At 39.5% G+C, this 16,764-nt stretch overlaps 1 protein-coding gene across 1 annotated transcript; it reads right to left on the minus strand.

The window, feature by feature from the left end:
• Nucleotides 1–553: 553 nt before the first annotated feature.
• On the minus strand, nucleotides 554–16,749 carry LOC133563141 (cholesterol side-chain cleavage enzyme, mitochondrial). Its single transcript, XM_061917109.1, has 9 exons — nucleotides 16,455–16,749; nucleotides 13,668–13,823; nucleotides 13,406–13,605; nucleotides 13,072–13,275; nucleotides 3,295–3,455; nucleotides 3,051–3,217; nucleotides 1,205–1,283; nucleotides 933–1,124; nucleotides 554–850 (listed from the first exon to the last, which is right to left on the minus strand). Exons 1-9 carry the CDS (start codon nucleotides 16,727–16,729, stop codon nucleotides 728–730), a joined length of 1,557 nt encoding a protein of 518 aa, XP_061773093.1. The 5' UTR covers nucleotides 16,730–16,749; the 3' UTR covers nucleotides 554–727.
• Nucleotides 16,750–16,764: the final 15 nt, after the last annotated feature.

Genomic DNA, 16,764 nt, shown 5'->3' on the forward strand with positions numbered 1-16,764 from the left:
CCCACCTGTTTCCAATTAGCCTCTTTACATGTGGGATGCTCCAAATAAGTGTTTGATGAGCATTCCTTAACTTTGTCAGTCTTTTTTGCCACTTGTGCCAGCATTTTTGAAACATGTTGCAGGCATTACATTCCAAATGAGCTAATATTTGCGAAAAATAAAGTTTTCCAGTTCAAAAGTTAAGTATCTTGTTTTTGCCGTCCATCCAATTGAATATACGTTGAAAAGGATTAGCAAATCATTGTATTCTGTTTTTATTTACAAGTTACACAACGTGCCAACTTCACTGGTTTTGGGTTTTCTACAAGGAGTTGATGCAAAATTAATGTGTTCAGAATGCCTGAAGATCCCCTGGGAAGAGTTGGACAAAGTAGCTGAGGAGAGGGTAGTCTGGGCTTCTCTGCTTAGGCTGCTGCCCCCACGACTCGACTTCAGATAAGCGGAAACTTTAATCTTTTCCTATCTCCCATCTCGTTCACGGATAGATGGTATCAGAATAAGCAGCGTAAAACCCTTTAAGTAAATGGCGACACAGGACAAGGTATTGTGTGTCATTTGCAGTATTTTATTTGGCCAAATGCATTGCACACATGGAATAGAGATGATTCCCGATTATACTTAAACAGGGCCATGACCTAACAAACGCCTTTGCTCGCGTGCTAATAAATTAAAAAATGCATGTTCTAAACTAAAATATTTAAAGATTATTGGTTATTATTGAAACAAACTATGGACTACTGTGCAGAGGCTTCAGAGTTAAAAGTATGGGCTTATCTGGTAGGAGTATGAGTTCAAAGGTGCTCCGCACTTCTGCGTGTCTTTGTTTCTCCACTTTGAAGTTCTCAAGCATCTGCAAAGAAATAAGGTCATTGTGCATTAATAAGATCTACAATATAAATAAATAGGGTGATACTTTTGCATGTTTATCTCACATGGATGAGAAAGATTTGCATCTCCGTCTCAGCTATCCTGCGTCCTAAACACTGGCGCGGGCCGAAGCCAAAGCTCAGGCTGCGGAAGTAGTGGGTCTCGGTCCTGAGCCAGCGAGAGGGCTGATATTGCTCGGGGCGACAAAACACCTTCGGGTCCCTTCCCATTGCATAGAGACCTAACTGCACCAGGGTCTAATTATGTTATACAGACATATTCATGAGTAAATCAATGTGCTTGCATAGGCATGTTGACATATTAGTGTATAATTTACCCCCGCTGGGACATGGTAGTTCTGAATGATGATGTCCTCTGCTGTGTATCTCTGCAAGCTCACTGCTACTGGATGCAACCTGAAGGAGTCATGGGAGTCAAATACTAAAGACCTAAAGGATGCTGCGACCACTTTGATGGATTTTCTCAATATGAAACACACTAACGACAAATCAGTGACAGCCTGCTTCGCAGCGTTGGTTTATGGACCGCAGAGCAAATACGGTAGTTGGTAATATTAGTTAGATATCTTTTTCCAAACAGCTACTTTTATTTATAAGTAAAACTACCTATACCTGGAAGTAGATGTATTAATACTTTTATTTTCATCTGAGAAGAAACATATCTACTTATATCTATGTTTCTACACAGACATTGCATATCTACTTATATACGTATATGGAGAGTAGATATATCTTTGCATGGAGATATATATATATATATATATATATATATATATCAATGCAATATATATATATATATATATATATACACATATATACAGTGGGGCAAAAAAGTATTTAGTCAGCCACCGATTGTGCAAGTTCTCCCACTTAAAATGATGACAGAGGTCTGTAATTTTCATCATAGGTACACTTCAACTGTGAGAGACAGAGTGTGAAAAAAAATCCAGTAATTCACATTGTAGGAATTTTAAAGAATTTATTTGTAAATTATGGTGGAAAATAAGTATTTGGTCAACCATTCAAAGCTCTCACTGATGGAAGGAGGTTTTGGCTCAAAATCTCACGATACATGGCCCCATTCATTCTTTCCCTAACACGGATCAATCGTCCTGTCCCCTTAGCAGAAAAACAGCCCCAAAGCATTATGTTTCCACCCCCATGCTTTACAGTAGGTGTGGTGTTCTTGGGATGCAACTCAGTATTCTTCTTCCTCCAAACACGACGAGTTGAGTTTATACCAAAAAGTTCTATTTTGGTTTCATCTGACCACATGACATTCTCCCAATCCTCTGCTGTATCATCCATGTATCCATTTGGGTATAAACTCAACTTGTTGTGTTTGGAGGAAGAAGAATACTGAGTTGCATCCCAAGAACACCACACCTACTGTGAAGCATGGGGGTGGAAACATCATGCACCTGGGGATAGGTTGATTAGCAACACTAAATTGGCCCTAGTGTGTGAATGTGAGTGTGAATGTTGTCTGTCTATCTGTGTTGGCCCTGCGATGAGGTGGCGACTTGTCCAGGGTGTACCCCGCCTTCCGCTCGATTGTAGCTGAGATAGGCGCCAACACCCCCCGCGAGCCAAAAAAGGGAATAAGCGGTAGAAAATGGATGTTTATTTGAGTGGGCACAATACTGTCATTTTGTGAAAAACTCAAAGGCACCATAAGAACACACCAATTTTTTTTGTCTGTCTTAAAATGTGCAACCAGCACACAATTGAATGTGTTACAATCCTCTGCAGAACAATGTGTGGCCATTCTTGTCTTGGTGACCACAAAAATAGAATACCCTGCTGGCAATTGGTCCCGAGTAGCGAAGTAAGCACACAACTCAAAGGGGCGTGACTCATATGTTTGTACCGTCAGTTGGGAAGGATTTCATATGGCCTCTTCCTGTGTGGTTCTCGCGTGAGAGGAAGATGGGGGCTTAATCATTTTGCAATGCAGCCTGCTGAAAACGATGGAAAGCGCCACTCTTCAACTCACGCTGTGGTCGAAGTTGAAATTGCCACAAAACACATAAAATATTAACATTCTACTGCCATCTAGTGCACATCCCGCCTCCACAGTTCGTCACATTTCATGTTCGGTAAATCGCGAGGAATGGGGCTGTATGAATACCCTCCATACTGTACCGGTTAGCTAATACTAACCTTAGTGTTTCCTTCAGAGCTCCTTTGACCAAAGGAATCTGTTTCAGCATCTCGACCATGTCTCCATGACATTGGGCCCTGGCTGAGGCCACCTCTGCCCTCAACTCTTCCTGGAGGTTAGGATGTTTGGCCAGCTCATATAAAGTCCACAGCAATGTGATAGAAGTCTGGAATGACGGATAACACCAGTGCTTACTTAAGAAAGTTTAGCTTTTGAGAGGAAAGCGTTAGGACTGTTTATTACCGTGTCAACCCCCCCAGCCATTAACTCGGTGACACTGGCCTTGATGTCTTCAATGGACAGCTTGTCCAGCATGAGTAGGCTGGCCAGTACTCCTGGGTATTTGGCCGTTTGGTCGCTCTCCTGTCGTAACTTTCTGTAGATGTTCTGGATGCAGCGGTCAGCTGAAGAGGAAAAGGACATTAAATGTTTGCAGATTAGTAGGTCAGGGCTATTCAAACAAGTCCGGCCCTGGAATGACACCAAACTGGCCCTCGAGTTCTGTTCATAACTTGGGAAAGACTTGAGGAAAATTCCTAAAACCACTTGAGTTCCTGTTGTGTGGAGGAACAGTGTAAACACATTGGAAAATCCTTACATGGACATTTTAACCACACAAAAGTCCGCTTCCACTGCAGTGGGAACTTGTATTTTCCATAACAAGGCTATTTGTTTTTGATATTTGTAACCTTGAAAACAAAATGTGTCAAATGTGGTTCTCAAAAATAACAATAATAGGGATGGAACCAATGTAGCTTCCTAAAAATGTGGCCCCTCGAATTTAGTACTGTAGATGTACAAACCCCGTTTTCATAAGAGTTGGGAAATTGTGTTGGATGTAAAAATAAACGGAATACAATCATTTGCTAATTTTAACCCATATTCAGTTGAATGCACTACAAAGACAAGATATTTGATGTTCAAACTCATAAACTTTATTTTTTTTTGCAAATAATAATTAATTCAGAATTTCCTGGCTGAAACACGTGCCAAAGAAGTTGGGAAAGGGCATGTTCACCACTGGGTTACATAACCTTTTCTTTTAACAACACTCAATAAACGTTTGGGAACTGAGGAAACTAATTGTTGAAGCTTTGAAAGTGGAATTCTTTCCCGTTCTTGTTTTATGTAGAGCTTCAGTCGTTCAACAGTCCGGGGTCTCCGCTGTCCTATTTTACGCTTCATAATGCGCCACACATTTTCGATGGGAGACAGGTCTGGACTGCAGGCGGGCCAGGAAAGTACCTGGACTCTTTTACTACGAAGCAACGCTGTTGTAACGCGTGGCTTGGCATTGTCTTGCTGAAATAAACAGGGGCGTCCATGATAACGTTGCTTGGATGACAACATATGTTGCTCCAAAACCTGTAACCTTTTGATGATATTCCGGACCGTAGATGGTAAAATCCCAAAATTCGTTACAATAGCTCGATGAGAAATGTTGTTCTAAAACTGTTCGACGATTTGCTTACAAAGTGGTGACCCTCGCCCCATCCTTGTTTGTGAAATACTTAGCATTTCATGGAAGCTGCTTTTATACCGAATCATGGCACCCACCTGTTCCCAATTAGCCTGCACACCTATAGGATGTTCCAAATAAGTGTTTGATGAGCATTCCTCAACTTTATCAGTATTTATTGCCACCATTCCCAACTTCTTTGTCCTGTGTTGCTGGCATCAAATTCCAAAGTTAAACATTATTTGCAAAAAATAAATGTTTATCAGTTTGAACATCAAATATGTTGTCTTTGTAGCATATTCAACTAAATATGGGTTGAAAATGATTTGCAAATCATTGTATTCCGTTTGTATTTACATCTAACACAATTTCCCAATTTATATGTAAACGGGGTTTGTATCTGCTAATAACAACAACAAAAATAAATTAAAAATAATGATGTTTTATACAAATATTTACCACTATTTTGTTCTTAAATGCTACTTACACATTCATTTTTCTATTTAATGTTTTCTTATCTAATTTAAGGATAACCACTACTAAAACGGTACTAATAATTTAGTGTTCACATAATATTGTTTGATTACAAGAAAATTGGAAAAAGTATAATAATAATAATAATAATACATTTCATATGTTACCTTTGTCAACCTCAAAGCGCTACAGAGTTTAAAAGAATAGAATAGTTCAAAACACATAAAACATCTAAAAATATATAATAATAATTTGCAGAAGGCATTCTAAAAAGATGAGTGTTAAGGCTCTTTTTAGAAGCAATGTAGTCTGTGGAAAGGACCTAAACCGTTCAGAACCGTTTGAACTTTAGCCTTATGTTTAGTAATTTTATCTCATGACAACTTTCGCTTTTTGCGCAGGCAACCTATTTCTAAATTAGACTTTTTCTATATATATATATATATATATATATATATATATATATATAATTTAATGTATTTATTTTGGGTTTTTTTGCTTTGTTTTGTTTTTTAAAAAAATTTTTTTTTCCTTTTCTCCCCTCTCTCAGGGGGGGACTTCGACAGGGCGGTTGCTGGTTGTTCCATCTCCATCGTTGGGGTCCCTGCGGGTGGGGTGGGTGGTCCCCGCGGCCCTGCGCTGGGTGGTCCTGTGGCGGCCGGCTCGGGTGGGGTGGCCTGGTGTGGGCCGCACCATGCTCCCCGGGGGTGGGGGTGGGGTCGGGGGGGCCCGGGTGCTGGTGGGGCGGGGGCGGTCTTCCCGTCCGGCTGCGGGGAGTCTCTGGGTTCCCCCGGGCGGGGCGTCCCGTCTTTCTGCCCGTGTGGGGGGTTCTCTCTCACTGGCTTGGGGTCTGGCCGTCCGCTGCTTCTCTTGTGCCCTGTCCTCCGCCGGGCGTGTCTGTCTGCGGGCTGCTGCCGGCTCTTCCGGGCGGCGCGGTGGGCCGGGCTCTGGGGTTCCCGCCGCTGGCCGGCCTGGCTGCGTGGGGCGGGTGATCCCTGGTTCCCTGGGCGCCACACCTGCTTTTTGGGTTGGGCTCTCTGGGCGGCTGGGTCCGCACTCTGGCTCCCACGCACACTAGGGGTCAAATATATTGTACATACAAACACACATATACTAACACAACACACACCGTTACTCATACATACAAACGTCCATACATTGGTACCTACGCTCCCACATACATACACAAATACATAACATATCTACATACTCCAAGTCCGTCCATCCACGCGCACATTCATGGTACGAACATACATATACTGTACATATACATTCACTGTACAAACAAACATACATATACTGTACATATACATTTACTGTACAAACATTCATATACACATTCTGTTCATATAAGTACATATACATACATACACTCATGCACATAATCATGTTTCATCAAACATATATCAATGCTGTTGCCCTAGGGTAAACTGGGTAACACAAGGCATATTGACAGGGCTTAAACCAACAATCTACAAGATTAATATAGGTTGCCTCTCTCTCTTCCCTTTCATCTTTCGGTATTCCTTCTTCTTTTTTCCTTTTTTTTCTTTTTTCTTTTATTTTTTTTATTTATTTATTTTTTTTAATTATCTTTCTAGCTATCATTATGTATACGTATCGTTGCATTTGAACAGCGTTATTGTTGATAATAGAGGTAATCTATTGGTTTTGTTCATGATCAATAGCGCTTTTTCTATTGGTATTTGTATTGCTCCAGTTTTAGTGTAAAAATGCTCATTGTCATTACTATATTATTTATTTCACTAACTGCTTATTTGCTATCACTTTTACGATCATATTTGTACATATTATGTATGTGCTGGTGTTGTTCTATTGTTGTTGTTGTTATTGTTGTATTTGCTGTTGTTGTTTTTGTCTCTCTGTCTAATCCCCCTCTCATCCCCACAATTTCCCCCTCTGTCTTCCTTTTTTTCTCTTTCTATCCCCTCCTGCTCCGGCTGGGCTGCACCAAATGATAATATAAATACATTTGATAAAGTCACATTCAAATAAGACAACAAGAGAAGTATCTTACACTTCTCTTTTGTAAAGTAAATCTGAACAGCCGATATGGGCATTTACATCAACTATATGATTTGCCTGAGAAGCTGGACAGGACAAAAAAAATTAAATGAAACAAAAAAAAAATAATAAAAAAATAAATAAAAAATAAATTAGACTTTTCTTTAAGACCTTTCATATGAAAACGTCCAGAAAAAGTTTGCACTCCTGCGGAGAATTGTCAAGGCTCCTTTTGATTCAACAAGCTAACTTGGCCATGTCGGGTTGGAGATCATTCCACACAAACACAATTAGGATTTTGTTCTTCATTTTCCTTTGTTTGGTATCATTTCCTGTCTTGGTGCTCTTGTGTTTGTAGTAATTTCCTGTCGAACTTGTTTTGCTGAACCTTCAGTTTCCTGCCTTCGCACCTGCTTTCTATTGGTTAATCAAGTTTTGATTGATTGATTAAAACTTTTATTAGTTGATTGCACAGTTCAGTGCTTTTTTAAGTTGAGGTCCACGTTAATCAATTCATGATAAAAGTCTATTTAGTTCACCTGTTTATCTTTGCCAAGGCTGGATTATTGTATAGTGTTGCCCTTTTGCCTTTTGTCAGTGTGCATGAGATACTCTGCTGCTGCTACATTCCTTGTAATACCCTTTTTATGCTGTGGAAGTATAGAATTTATGACCTGCATGCCGCCTTCTGTCTCTGCAAGCTCAATTATGACAATTTCTGGCTTTGTGGCGGTAAACATGATCAATGATGGGCAAGCTACTTGGAAAATGTAGTAAACTAAGCTACAAGTTACTCTCCATTATATGTAGCTGAGCTACAGGGGAAGCTATCCCCGGAGAATTGTAGCAAACTACATTACAAGCTACACAGCAAAAGTAGCATACTACATTTAACAACATTTATATATCTATGTATAATACAGTGACGTGCTGTCAGGGGAGGCAAGTGAGGCAGACCCTTTGGGGTCGTGGGGGGCGCTGGTGCCTATCTCAGCTACAATCAGGCGGAAAGCGGCGTAGACCCTGGACAAGTCGCCACCTCATCGCAGGGCCAACACAGATAGACGGACAACATTCATACTCACATTCACACACTAGGGCCAATTTAGTGTTGCCAATCAACCTATCCCCAGGTGCATTTCTTTGGAGGTGGGAGGAAGCCGGAGTACCCGGAGGGAACCCACGCAGTCACGGGGAGAACATGCAAACTCCATACAGAAAGATCCCGAGCCCGAGATTAAATCCAGGACTACTCGGGACCTTCGTATTGTGAGAAGGACGCACTAACCACTCTATCACCGTACTGCCCCCAACACAAAGTAATAAAATAAAATAAGTTTTAATATTTATCTTTTAGTTTATGCTTTCTATGTGATTTTGGTATGGTTCCTGTATTTTCATGATCAAAATCGCGGAAATTCCCTGTTTCCTGATCAAAACAACGCAGCATGCGAGTAGTGAGGCAGACACAGGCGGTGCCTCCACTGCTACACACAGTGTGTATTGGGCGTGTGCGTGCGAGGGGACGCATGCTTGTTGCCATGTGAAAAAGGCAGGTTTTGAGGCAGCAAGTACCTCTGTCTCAAGGTAGGGGGCGATATATTGTCAACTTGCAGTTCAACGCCTCAGCAGTACTCTGACTCACCACACTGGGAGAAGTGGAGGCGCTCAAGCTAGCAAACACAGCTAGGTCTCTCCAGCAACAGCCAGCCTTTTTTTTTTTTTTTTTCTTTTTTTAACTGTATTCATAACAAACATGGCATTTTTATTAGAGTGAGCCAGCGTTTGTGGGTGTTTTTTGTCAGTTGCAAAAATATTGTTTAATTTTTGGGAATCAAATTTAATTAAATGAATGTGTGTGCCAAAAGGGACAATTATATACTGTATCCAAGATGAAATACTTCTCTAAACTGGACTTTAAGACAAAATGAATGTGGTCATACAAAGTATGTTTTCATGGAGGATAGCTATTGCTGCTTTAGATACAAATACAGAAAGTTAAGATACACTCACAATACTTATTTACTTATTCACAATACGTATTTAATAACAACTTTATTAAATACTTTTTGGAACCATTTATCATATCATAATATCATTATGATAACGTTTTTATGAAAGCGAATAACCCCCTTTTTTCCTTTAACTCTAATGTGCAACCTAAATCAACAATGACTAGAGCTGCACATATGAATTTAAGTTTTAAAAAAAAGAAGAAAAAAAAGAATGTATACCTCACCTGGTGTTTAGTTCACCGCACGTCACTGGTATAATATCAATGTTAATGTAACTGAGAGTGTACAAACGGACCCAATAATGGTCCATTACTATTAACTATCTGTCACCCTACAACTACCACTGTATTTTAACTATTTTAGTTTGCCTTTTCTTTGGCCCACCCCTATAATGTTAATAATTTTCTCTAGCTCCAGTAAAAAGAAAACAGCATCTTATCTGTATCTTGACCAAACAACAATGACTTGTGTGTTGTTTGGGAACAGTTGGTAAGGTTTATGTGCAGTAAAACATTTCATGAACGCAACCCCCCTCCCTAGGAAGAAGAAACTAGTTTACCTTTGCATAACAATATAACCTTTTTAGCATTAAAGGAAACAACACACCGTTTTTTCCTCATCTTCCGCCATGGTTCCAGTGAAACCAAGTGCTACGTATGCTTCTTCATTCTGAGTATTGTTTTCTCTAAACGCATACATTTGTCTAAATATTGCCAAGGACACGCATTATAGTGGGTTTCCTGCACTTCATCTTCATCACTAAAAGAATAATCGAATCTGCGGGAGCAAATTCCTCTGTCATTTTCAAGTATGTTCTTATATTTATTTTTGAGTCAGCTTGTCTGCGACTACTTCGTCGTCATGTGACATGAGTGCGTGACAGTTATGATTTTGCTTACTAGTTTCGAGGACCTGCCCTTATCTTGCCGCTGATTGGCTTGTCCGTAATGTTTCGCTCTAACCTTAGCCAATTGTGACTCATCAAAAGAACACCAATCAAACAATCATGGCTTTTCCCAGTATGTATGGATGTTGTCATTCATCCAGGTCATTGTATTTTCTCCATTTTTGGGGGGGCCTGGATTCGCAGTCCATTTTCTCTCTTTGTAGCTTAGATGTAAGCTACCTCGCTACATGGTTTTAAAAGTAGCTAAGCTACAGAAAAAGCTACTTGTTAAAGGAGCTAAGCTACTGCCAAGCTACTGGAAAATTTAGTTAAGCTACGTAGCTTAGCTACATGTAGATTGTTACTGGCACTGCCCATCACTGAAAATTATTATTAAAATTGTAAATATGTGACTAGTAGTAAAGTGAGCCCCCCACCAACCCCTCTTAGAAAATATATCATTATAGAAAATAGATGGATGGATGCTCCCCTCCCACATGAAAGCATATTTTGCATCTTTCTACTCTCACAATGGATCAAAAATCATTGCACTTTACCTGTATACATAATTGAAGGAAGGTTAGCACATTTTTCTTTATTTTATTTAAGCTGCTGGCAACATTTTCAAAGCTGCCGCTAACGAGTTCTGTTATTGCATTGGACTTGGTAAATCATATTGATATCTATTTTGATCTCTAGAGCAGGGGTGTCTGAAGTATTGCCTGGGGGCCAGTTAAAGGGGCTGTTTGCAACTTGCTCACAGTTACATTTGTCAAAGCAAAACCTTTAACAAAATCACCATTGGTTTGACTGAACACATTTCTTTTACAATTGTCTATATACAAAAGTATTTTTCACAATTTCTATTTATGGTAAAAAAAAAAACATTTTACTGGTAAACACCAAAAGGTTTTAGTGTTTACCCCGGTCACTAAACCTGTCTCGCCCACAAGAATGCGCAGGAAGTGTGTGCACACATACCAAAATAGATCCAACAATAGCAACAAATAATTTGCTGACATGTTGTTATGATATAATATCCATTCAATGACAGCTAACACTAGCTTATAGCACACAAGCTTATGCTCGTGTACCTGTAGTGTATACAGTACAGGCCAAAAGTTTGGAGACATCTTCTCATTCAATGCGTTGTCTTTATTTTCATGACTATTTACATTGTAGATTATCACTGAAAGCATCAAAACAATGAATGAACACATCTGGAGTTATGTACTTAACAAAAAAAGAAGGAAATAGCTAAAAAAATGTTTTATATTCTAGTTTCTTCAAAATAGCCACCCTTTGCTCTGATTACTGCTTTGCACACTCTTGGCATTCTCTCGATAAGCTTCAAGAAGTAGTCACCACCTGAAATGGTTTTCACTTCACAGGTGTGCTTGAAGCTCATCGAGAGAATACCAAGAATGTGCAAAACAGTAATCAGAGCAAAGGGTAGCTATTTTGAAGAAACTAGAATATTAAACAAGTTTTCAGTTATTTCACCTTTTTTTGCACATAACTCCACGTGTTCATTCAAAGTTTTGATGCCTTCAGTTACAATCTACAATGTCGTGAAAATAAAGAAAACGCATTGAAGAAGGAAAATGTGTGTCCAAACTTCTGGCCTGTACTGTATTTCATTATAATTATGTATATCATTACGTCCTAGAAGGCGTAAAAGGGCGGGTTATAGACCTTCTGTGTAAAATACGTTTGAAAGTTAATGCCCACTGGGTTAAGAGGGTCCATTTAAGGCCTGTGACTCATTTGTATTGGCTTAAAACACATGCTTGCAGACAAAATAAATATGTCCGGGATTGGAACATGTTGACACACACACACAAAAAAAATCCCCCCAATTCCCCTCAATAAAACAGGACCCGACTACCAAAATGGGCAATGACCTGGTTTGGGTGCATCCTGTCTTAGTGAACCTGTGTACACATTTCTTGCAAGAAATGATAGCTTAGCTCTCAAAATAGTTTTTAGTTTGCGCTACAATTAGTAAAGAATAATACAAAGAAATTAAATATATCGAGAAGTTTAGATTGGATATTACACACATTTTCTTCGTTACCTGTAAGATAAAAAATAGATATACCTGTAGATGTGGAGGTTTTGTTCACATAGTTTAGCATATATTGATTGACCTTCATCAGGGATGTCAAACTCGTTTTCATAGAGGGCCACATCGCAGTTATGGCTGCTTCTTAACAGCAAATATTGTATGAATTTAACTCTGGATTTCATAATTAATTATATAAATGATTTTAAGTAGACTGGCGATTTTACAGTAAAAACGTAACATTTACAAAATGTTACTGTAAAATAGTGTTTTTTTTAATTTTTTACAAATTTTTACAGTATGTGGAAAAACTACCACGGCTTTTTGGGAGGGTTTTTACGGAAAAATCTAGCAGCCTAGTTACTAAAATTTTTGTGTTAAATTTACATAGTTTTTTTCATAACATTATATTGTTAATGGAAAAACAGTACACGTTTTTTGTTTTACTTTGGTAACTTCGCTGCCAGTTTTTCTACCGTAAAAACAAATGTACCGTCCTTCCTTTTACAGTAATACATCGTTAAAAACAACAGCATAAACTTTACAGTCAAAAACTGGCAGCTCAGTCAACAGAATTTTAACGCAAAAAACAGTAGTAGTTTTTTTTTTCAATTTACAGTAATATGCTGTAAAGAACAACTCAAAATGTATTGTAATTTTTATTATTTTGATCGGTATTTTGCAGTGAAGTTAAGTATTTTTATTTAGACAAAAACATGTTTGGAAAGTTTGATAATATATTTGTTGCAATATTGGATACTATTAAAGTTTAAAAAGGTATGCAATTTCAAGCAGTACATATAGCATTTCTGTCAAAATGAAATAAATTAATTACGTTTAGTGAGAAAATTATAAGTACTTTATTAACACATATCATTCCCAGGTGTTTACAGGCCAGATAAAATGATGTCGCGGGCCAGATCTGGCCGCCAGGCCTTGAGTTTGACACCAGTGACCTACACTGTATTTGTTTTTGTACCTTACATATACAAAATATATCAAAGTGGCCCACACATCCTTCAGTTTTTATGTATGCGGCCCTCCCTGGAATAAGTTTGGACACCCCTGATCTAGAGTTATTAAGAGAGTGTCATACCTTGATTAAAGATTCCATCCCAAGCCTCCACGTGGTCGCGCCACACTTTGGCTCCAATGCGCCGGAGCAGAGCAGGCGGGATGTACAGCATGGGCGAGGTAGTCTTGAACATGAGAGTGATGCAGTCAATGAAGTGCTGAGATTCTGGATCGATGTAGTCCAGCATCAAGCCCAGACGCTCGCCGTACAGAACTGAGCTCACAGCTAAAGGATGAAGAAAATAGTCAAATAGAGTCAAGTGTAGTCACCTTCAAAATAAGGAGATCCGATACAATGAACCCATTGTTGAATGAATAACTGAGCTATGTTGTGACCAGTAACAAAGTATCCTCACATTCCAGTGCATATTTGAAGAGTTCTTGAGAGAGATCAGTGGTCCACTTGCTCTGTCCGTTTCGCTCTATCTTCTTGTGGACCCTGGCCACAAAGTCTTGGCCCACTTCGTCCAGCAAGGGAACAAAGTTTGCCAGCATCTTGGGCGAGATCACCTCCTTGTTGAGGATGACCCGATTGGACCTCCATTCCTCCCCATCCCTGCAAGTGTCCAAAGCGCTGGTAAATCTGAAGACACGTATCTGGAAGATAATGATACCCACTTCAGTAGAACTCCATATTTGCGATTCCTGTAGTCTCTGTATGAGGTCCATGCTTCAACTTTCAGCCTTTTTGGATAATATCCCTCTGCTTTGAAGAGGATGGCAGCATCGTCCGGGTTGATGATGTTTACACTTTCATAGTATCCGATTTTTTCTCTGACAGACACATTGTGAGTGAGAATTAGAGTTACACATCAGCAACATGTTTATAGATAGATAGATAGATAGTACTTTATTGATTCCTTCAGGAGAGTTCCTTCAGGTTTATATCTTTCTGTCTGATGTATTTGTTTAATTCTGTGGGGATGTTCAATTTTTATTACCGGTATACTCAAAGCCAAACAGTACATATTAGTCCCTCATTTTTCAAAGGGTATAAATCCACAGCTGCTAGCTTTTTAACTTTGCGGCTATAACAATCCGGATGGTTCTTTCCCTCTTTGGGCCGGAGGACACAACGTCCACAGTTTCCAAAAACAATTTGATATGTGGACTCGTCAGACCACTGAACACTTTTCCACTTTGCATCAGTCCATCTTAGATGAGCTCGGGCCCAGCAAAGCCGACGGCGTTTCTGGGTGTTGTTGATAAATGGCTTTCGCTTTGCACAGTAAAGTTAAAAGTTAAAGTACCAATGATTGTCACACACATACTAGATGTGGCGAAATTATTCTCTGCATTTGACCCATCACCCTTGATCACCCCCTGGGAGGTGAGGGGAGCAGTGGAGAGCAGCGGTGCCGCGCCCGGGAATCATTTATGGGGATTTAACCCCCAAATCCAACCCTTAATGCTGAGTTCCAAGCAGGGAGGTAATGGGTCCCATTTTTATAGTCTCTGGTATGACTCGGCCGGGATTTGAACTCACAAGTTTTAACTTGCACTTACAGATGTAGCAACGAACTGTAGCTACTGACGGTGGTTTTCTTAAATGTTCCTGTCAGTTTTTGATGCAGTACCGCCTGAGTGATCGAAGATTTCATGCATTAAATGTTGGTTTTCAGCCTTGTTGCTTACGTGCAGGGATTTCTCCAGATTCTCTAAACCTTTTGATGATTTTATAGACTGTAGGTGGGGAAATATCTAAATTCCTTGCTATAGGTCGTTGAGAAATGTTGTTCTTAAACAATTAGCTCAAGCATTTGTTGACAAAGTGGTGACCCTTGTTTGCGAATGACTGAGCATTACATGGAAGCTGTTTTTTTACCCAATCATGGGACCCGGCCACCTGTTCTCAATTAGCCTGTTCACTTGTGGGATGTTCCAAATAAGTGTTTGATGAGCATTCCTCAACTTTCTCAGTGTTTTTTGCCACGTGTGCCAGCTTTTTTGAAACATGTTGCAGGGCAGGCATCAAATTACATCCATCCATCCATTTTTTCTACCGCTTGTCCCTTTTGGGGTCACGGGGGGGTCGCTGGAGACTATCTCAGCTGCATTCGGGTGGAAGGCAGGGTACACCCTGGACAAGTCGCCACCTCATCGCAGGCATCAAATTCCAAATTAGCTAATATTTGCAAAAAATAACGTTTACCTGTTCGAACGTGGGGTATCTTGTCTTTGCAGTCTATTCAATTAGGTAGAGGTTGAAAAGGATTTACAAATCATTGTATTCTGTTTTTATTTATATTGACAACTAGATGGAACCAAACCAGGTCATCATGTTCAGTATTGTGGCCACTTATTGACTCAGCTTCAGACAGCATTGCCATTGATTGATATTTTTATTAGTAGATTGCACAGTTCAGTACATATTCCGTACAATTGACCACTAAATGGTAACACCCAAATAAGTTTTTCAACTTGTTTAAGTCGGGGTATACGTTAATCAATTCATGGTAGCCATATTGGATTAAAGAGTGTAAATGTGACTGTTATTTCATGTCTAGACTCTAGAGCAGGTGTAGGGAACCTATGGCTCTAGAGCCAGATGTGGTTCTTTTGATGACTGCACCTGGCTCTCAGATAAATCTTAGTTATTATGGTAATCACAGTGTCAAAAATAACGTTCAAAATATAAAACTTTCTCATGCATTTTAATCCGTCCATCTGGTTTCTACCGCACCTGTTCAAGTCGCATTAATGGTAAGAATTATTGTATTTATTGTTGGTTAGCTTCATAATAACAATATTATTAAAAAGAATAAGACACTTATTATACTCTAAAAATGTTGGTCTTACTTAAAAATGGACGTATTTAGATTTATTCAGTCTTAAAAAAAATATTATAAGACTCTCACGTGAAAATTTTTTAAAATATTTGGCTTGTATGGATCTCTCAGCCAAAAAGGTTCCCGAACCCTGCTCTAGAGGGCTTCCATCATGTTGAAAAATGTATTTATAAGGTAATAAAAAGATGTATATGCTCTAGCTATGAAAATATTCAATTTACAATTAATGATTCCTACTGCGCAAACATCCATTTATCGCAGTCATGTCCGGAACCCATTGACAGCATTAAACGAGGAATTATCGTAATTGAAAACTGTGACATTTGTTCATTCAAAAGACATTTTAATGCTTAAAAAGAAAAAAAAAACATTTTATATGTTAGTCATTGGGCTGAATTTGACACATTTAAGCAAAAAGTATATATAAATCCAAACTGAAGAACGCATATGTCCTGTTTGGCTTTGGTGTATTGTTGAATAACTGCCGGTGTTTGTGAAGGTGTGGAAGAACTGACCACATTCTCGACCACACATCCACCTGTTCAAAAAACAACGACCTACGTTGAAGTCCTGATTCGATTTTCTCAAGAGTATAACTAAAAGTACATCGTCATACCTGTAAATGGGTCCAAAAGTGTTAAAATTCTGCACCATGATCCGATGAAGGTTTTTGAAGCCATCCAGCTTCCAAAAATTGTACAGGTTGGCCACGCCATTCTTCCACAGCCCAGGAATCTCTGCGAAGGGTTTGACGATGCTGCTGCTCTCTGTGAAGGCCTGTCTGACCATCGGCACGCTGCTGCTGCTCTTGCGTACACCTGCTGCCATCAGCTCATCCCAAAAGGTCGCGGAGAGCACAGAGGGTTGGCGCCACAAAGTCCACCTGGCCATTCCTGCAACTCTTCTGTAATCTGCGCCGTCCAGAG

This window comes from Nerophis ophidion, linkage group LG12 (genome assembly GCF_033978795.1).
Source record: "Nerophis ophidion isolate RoL-2023_Sa linkage group LG12, RoL_Noph_v1.0, whole genome shotgun sequence".
In the NCBI taxonomy this organism is placed as follows: domain Eukaryota; kingdom Metazoa; phylum Chordata; class Actinopteri; order Syngnathiformes; family Syngnathidae; genus Nerophis; species Nerophis ophidion.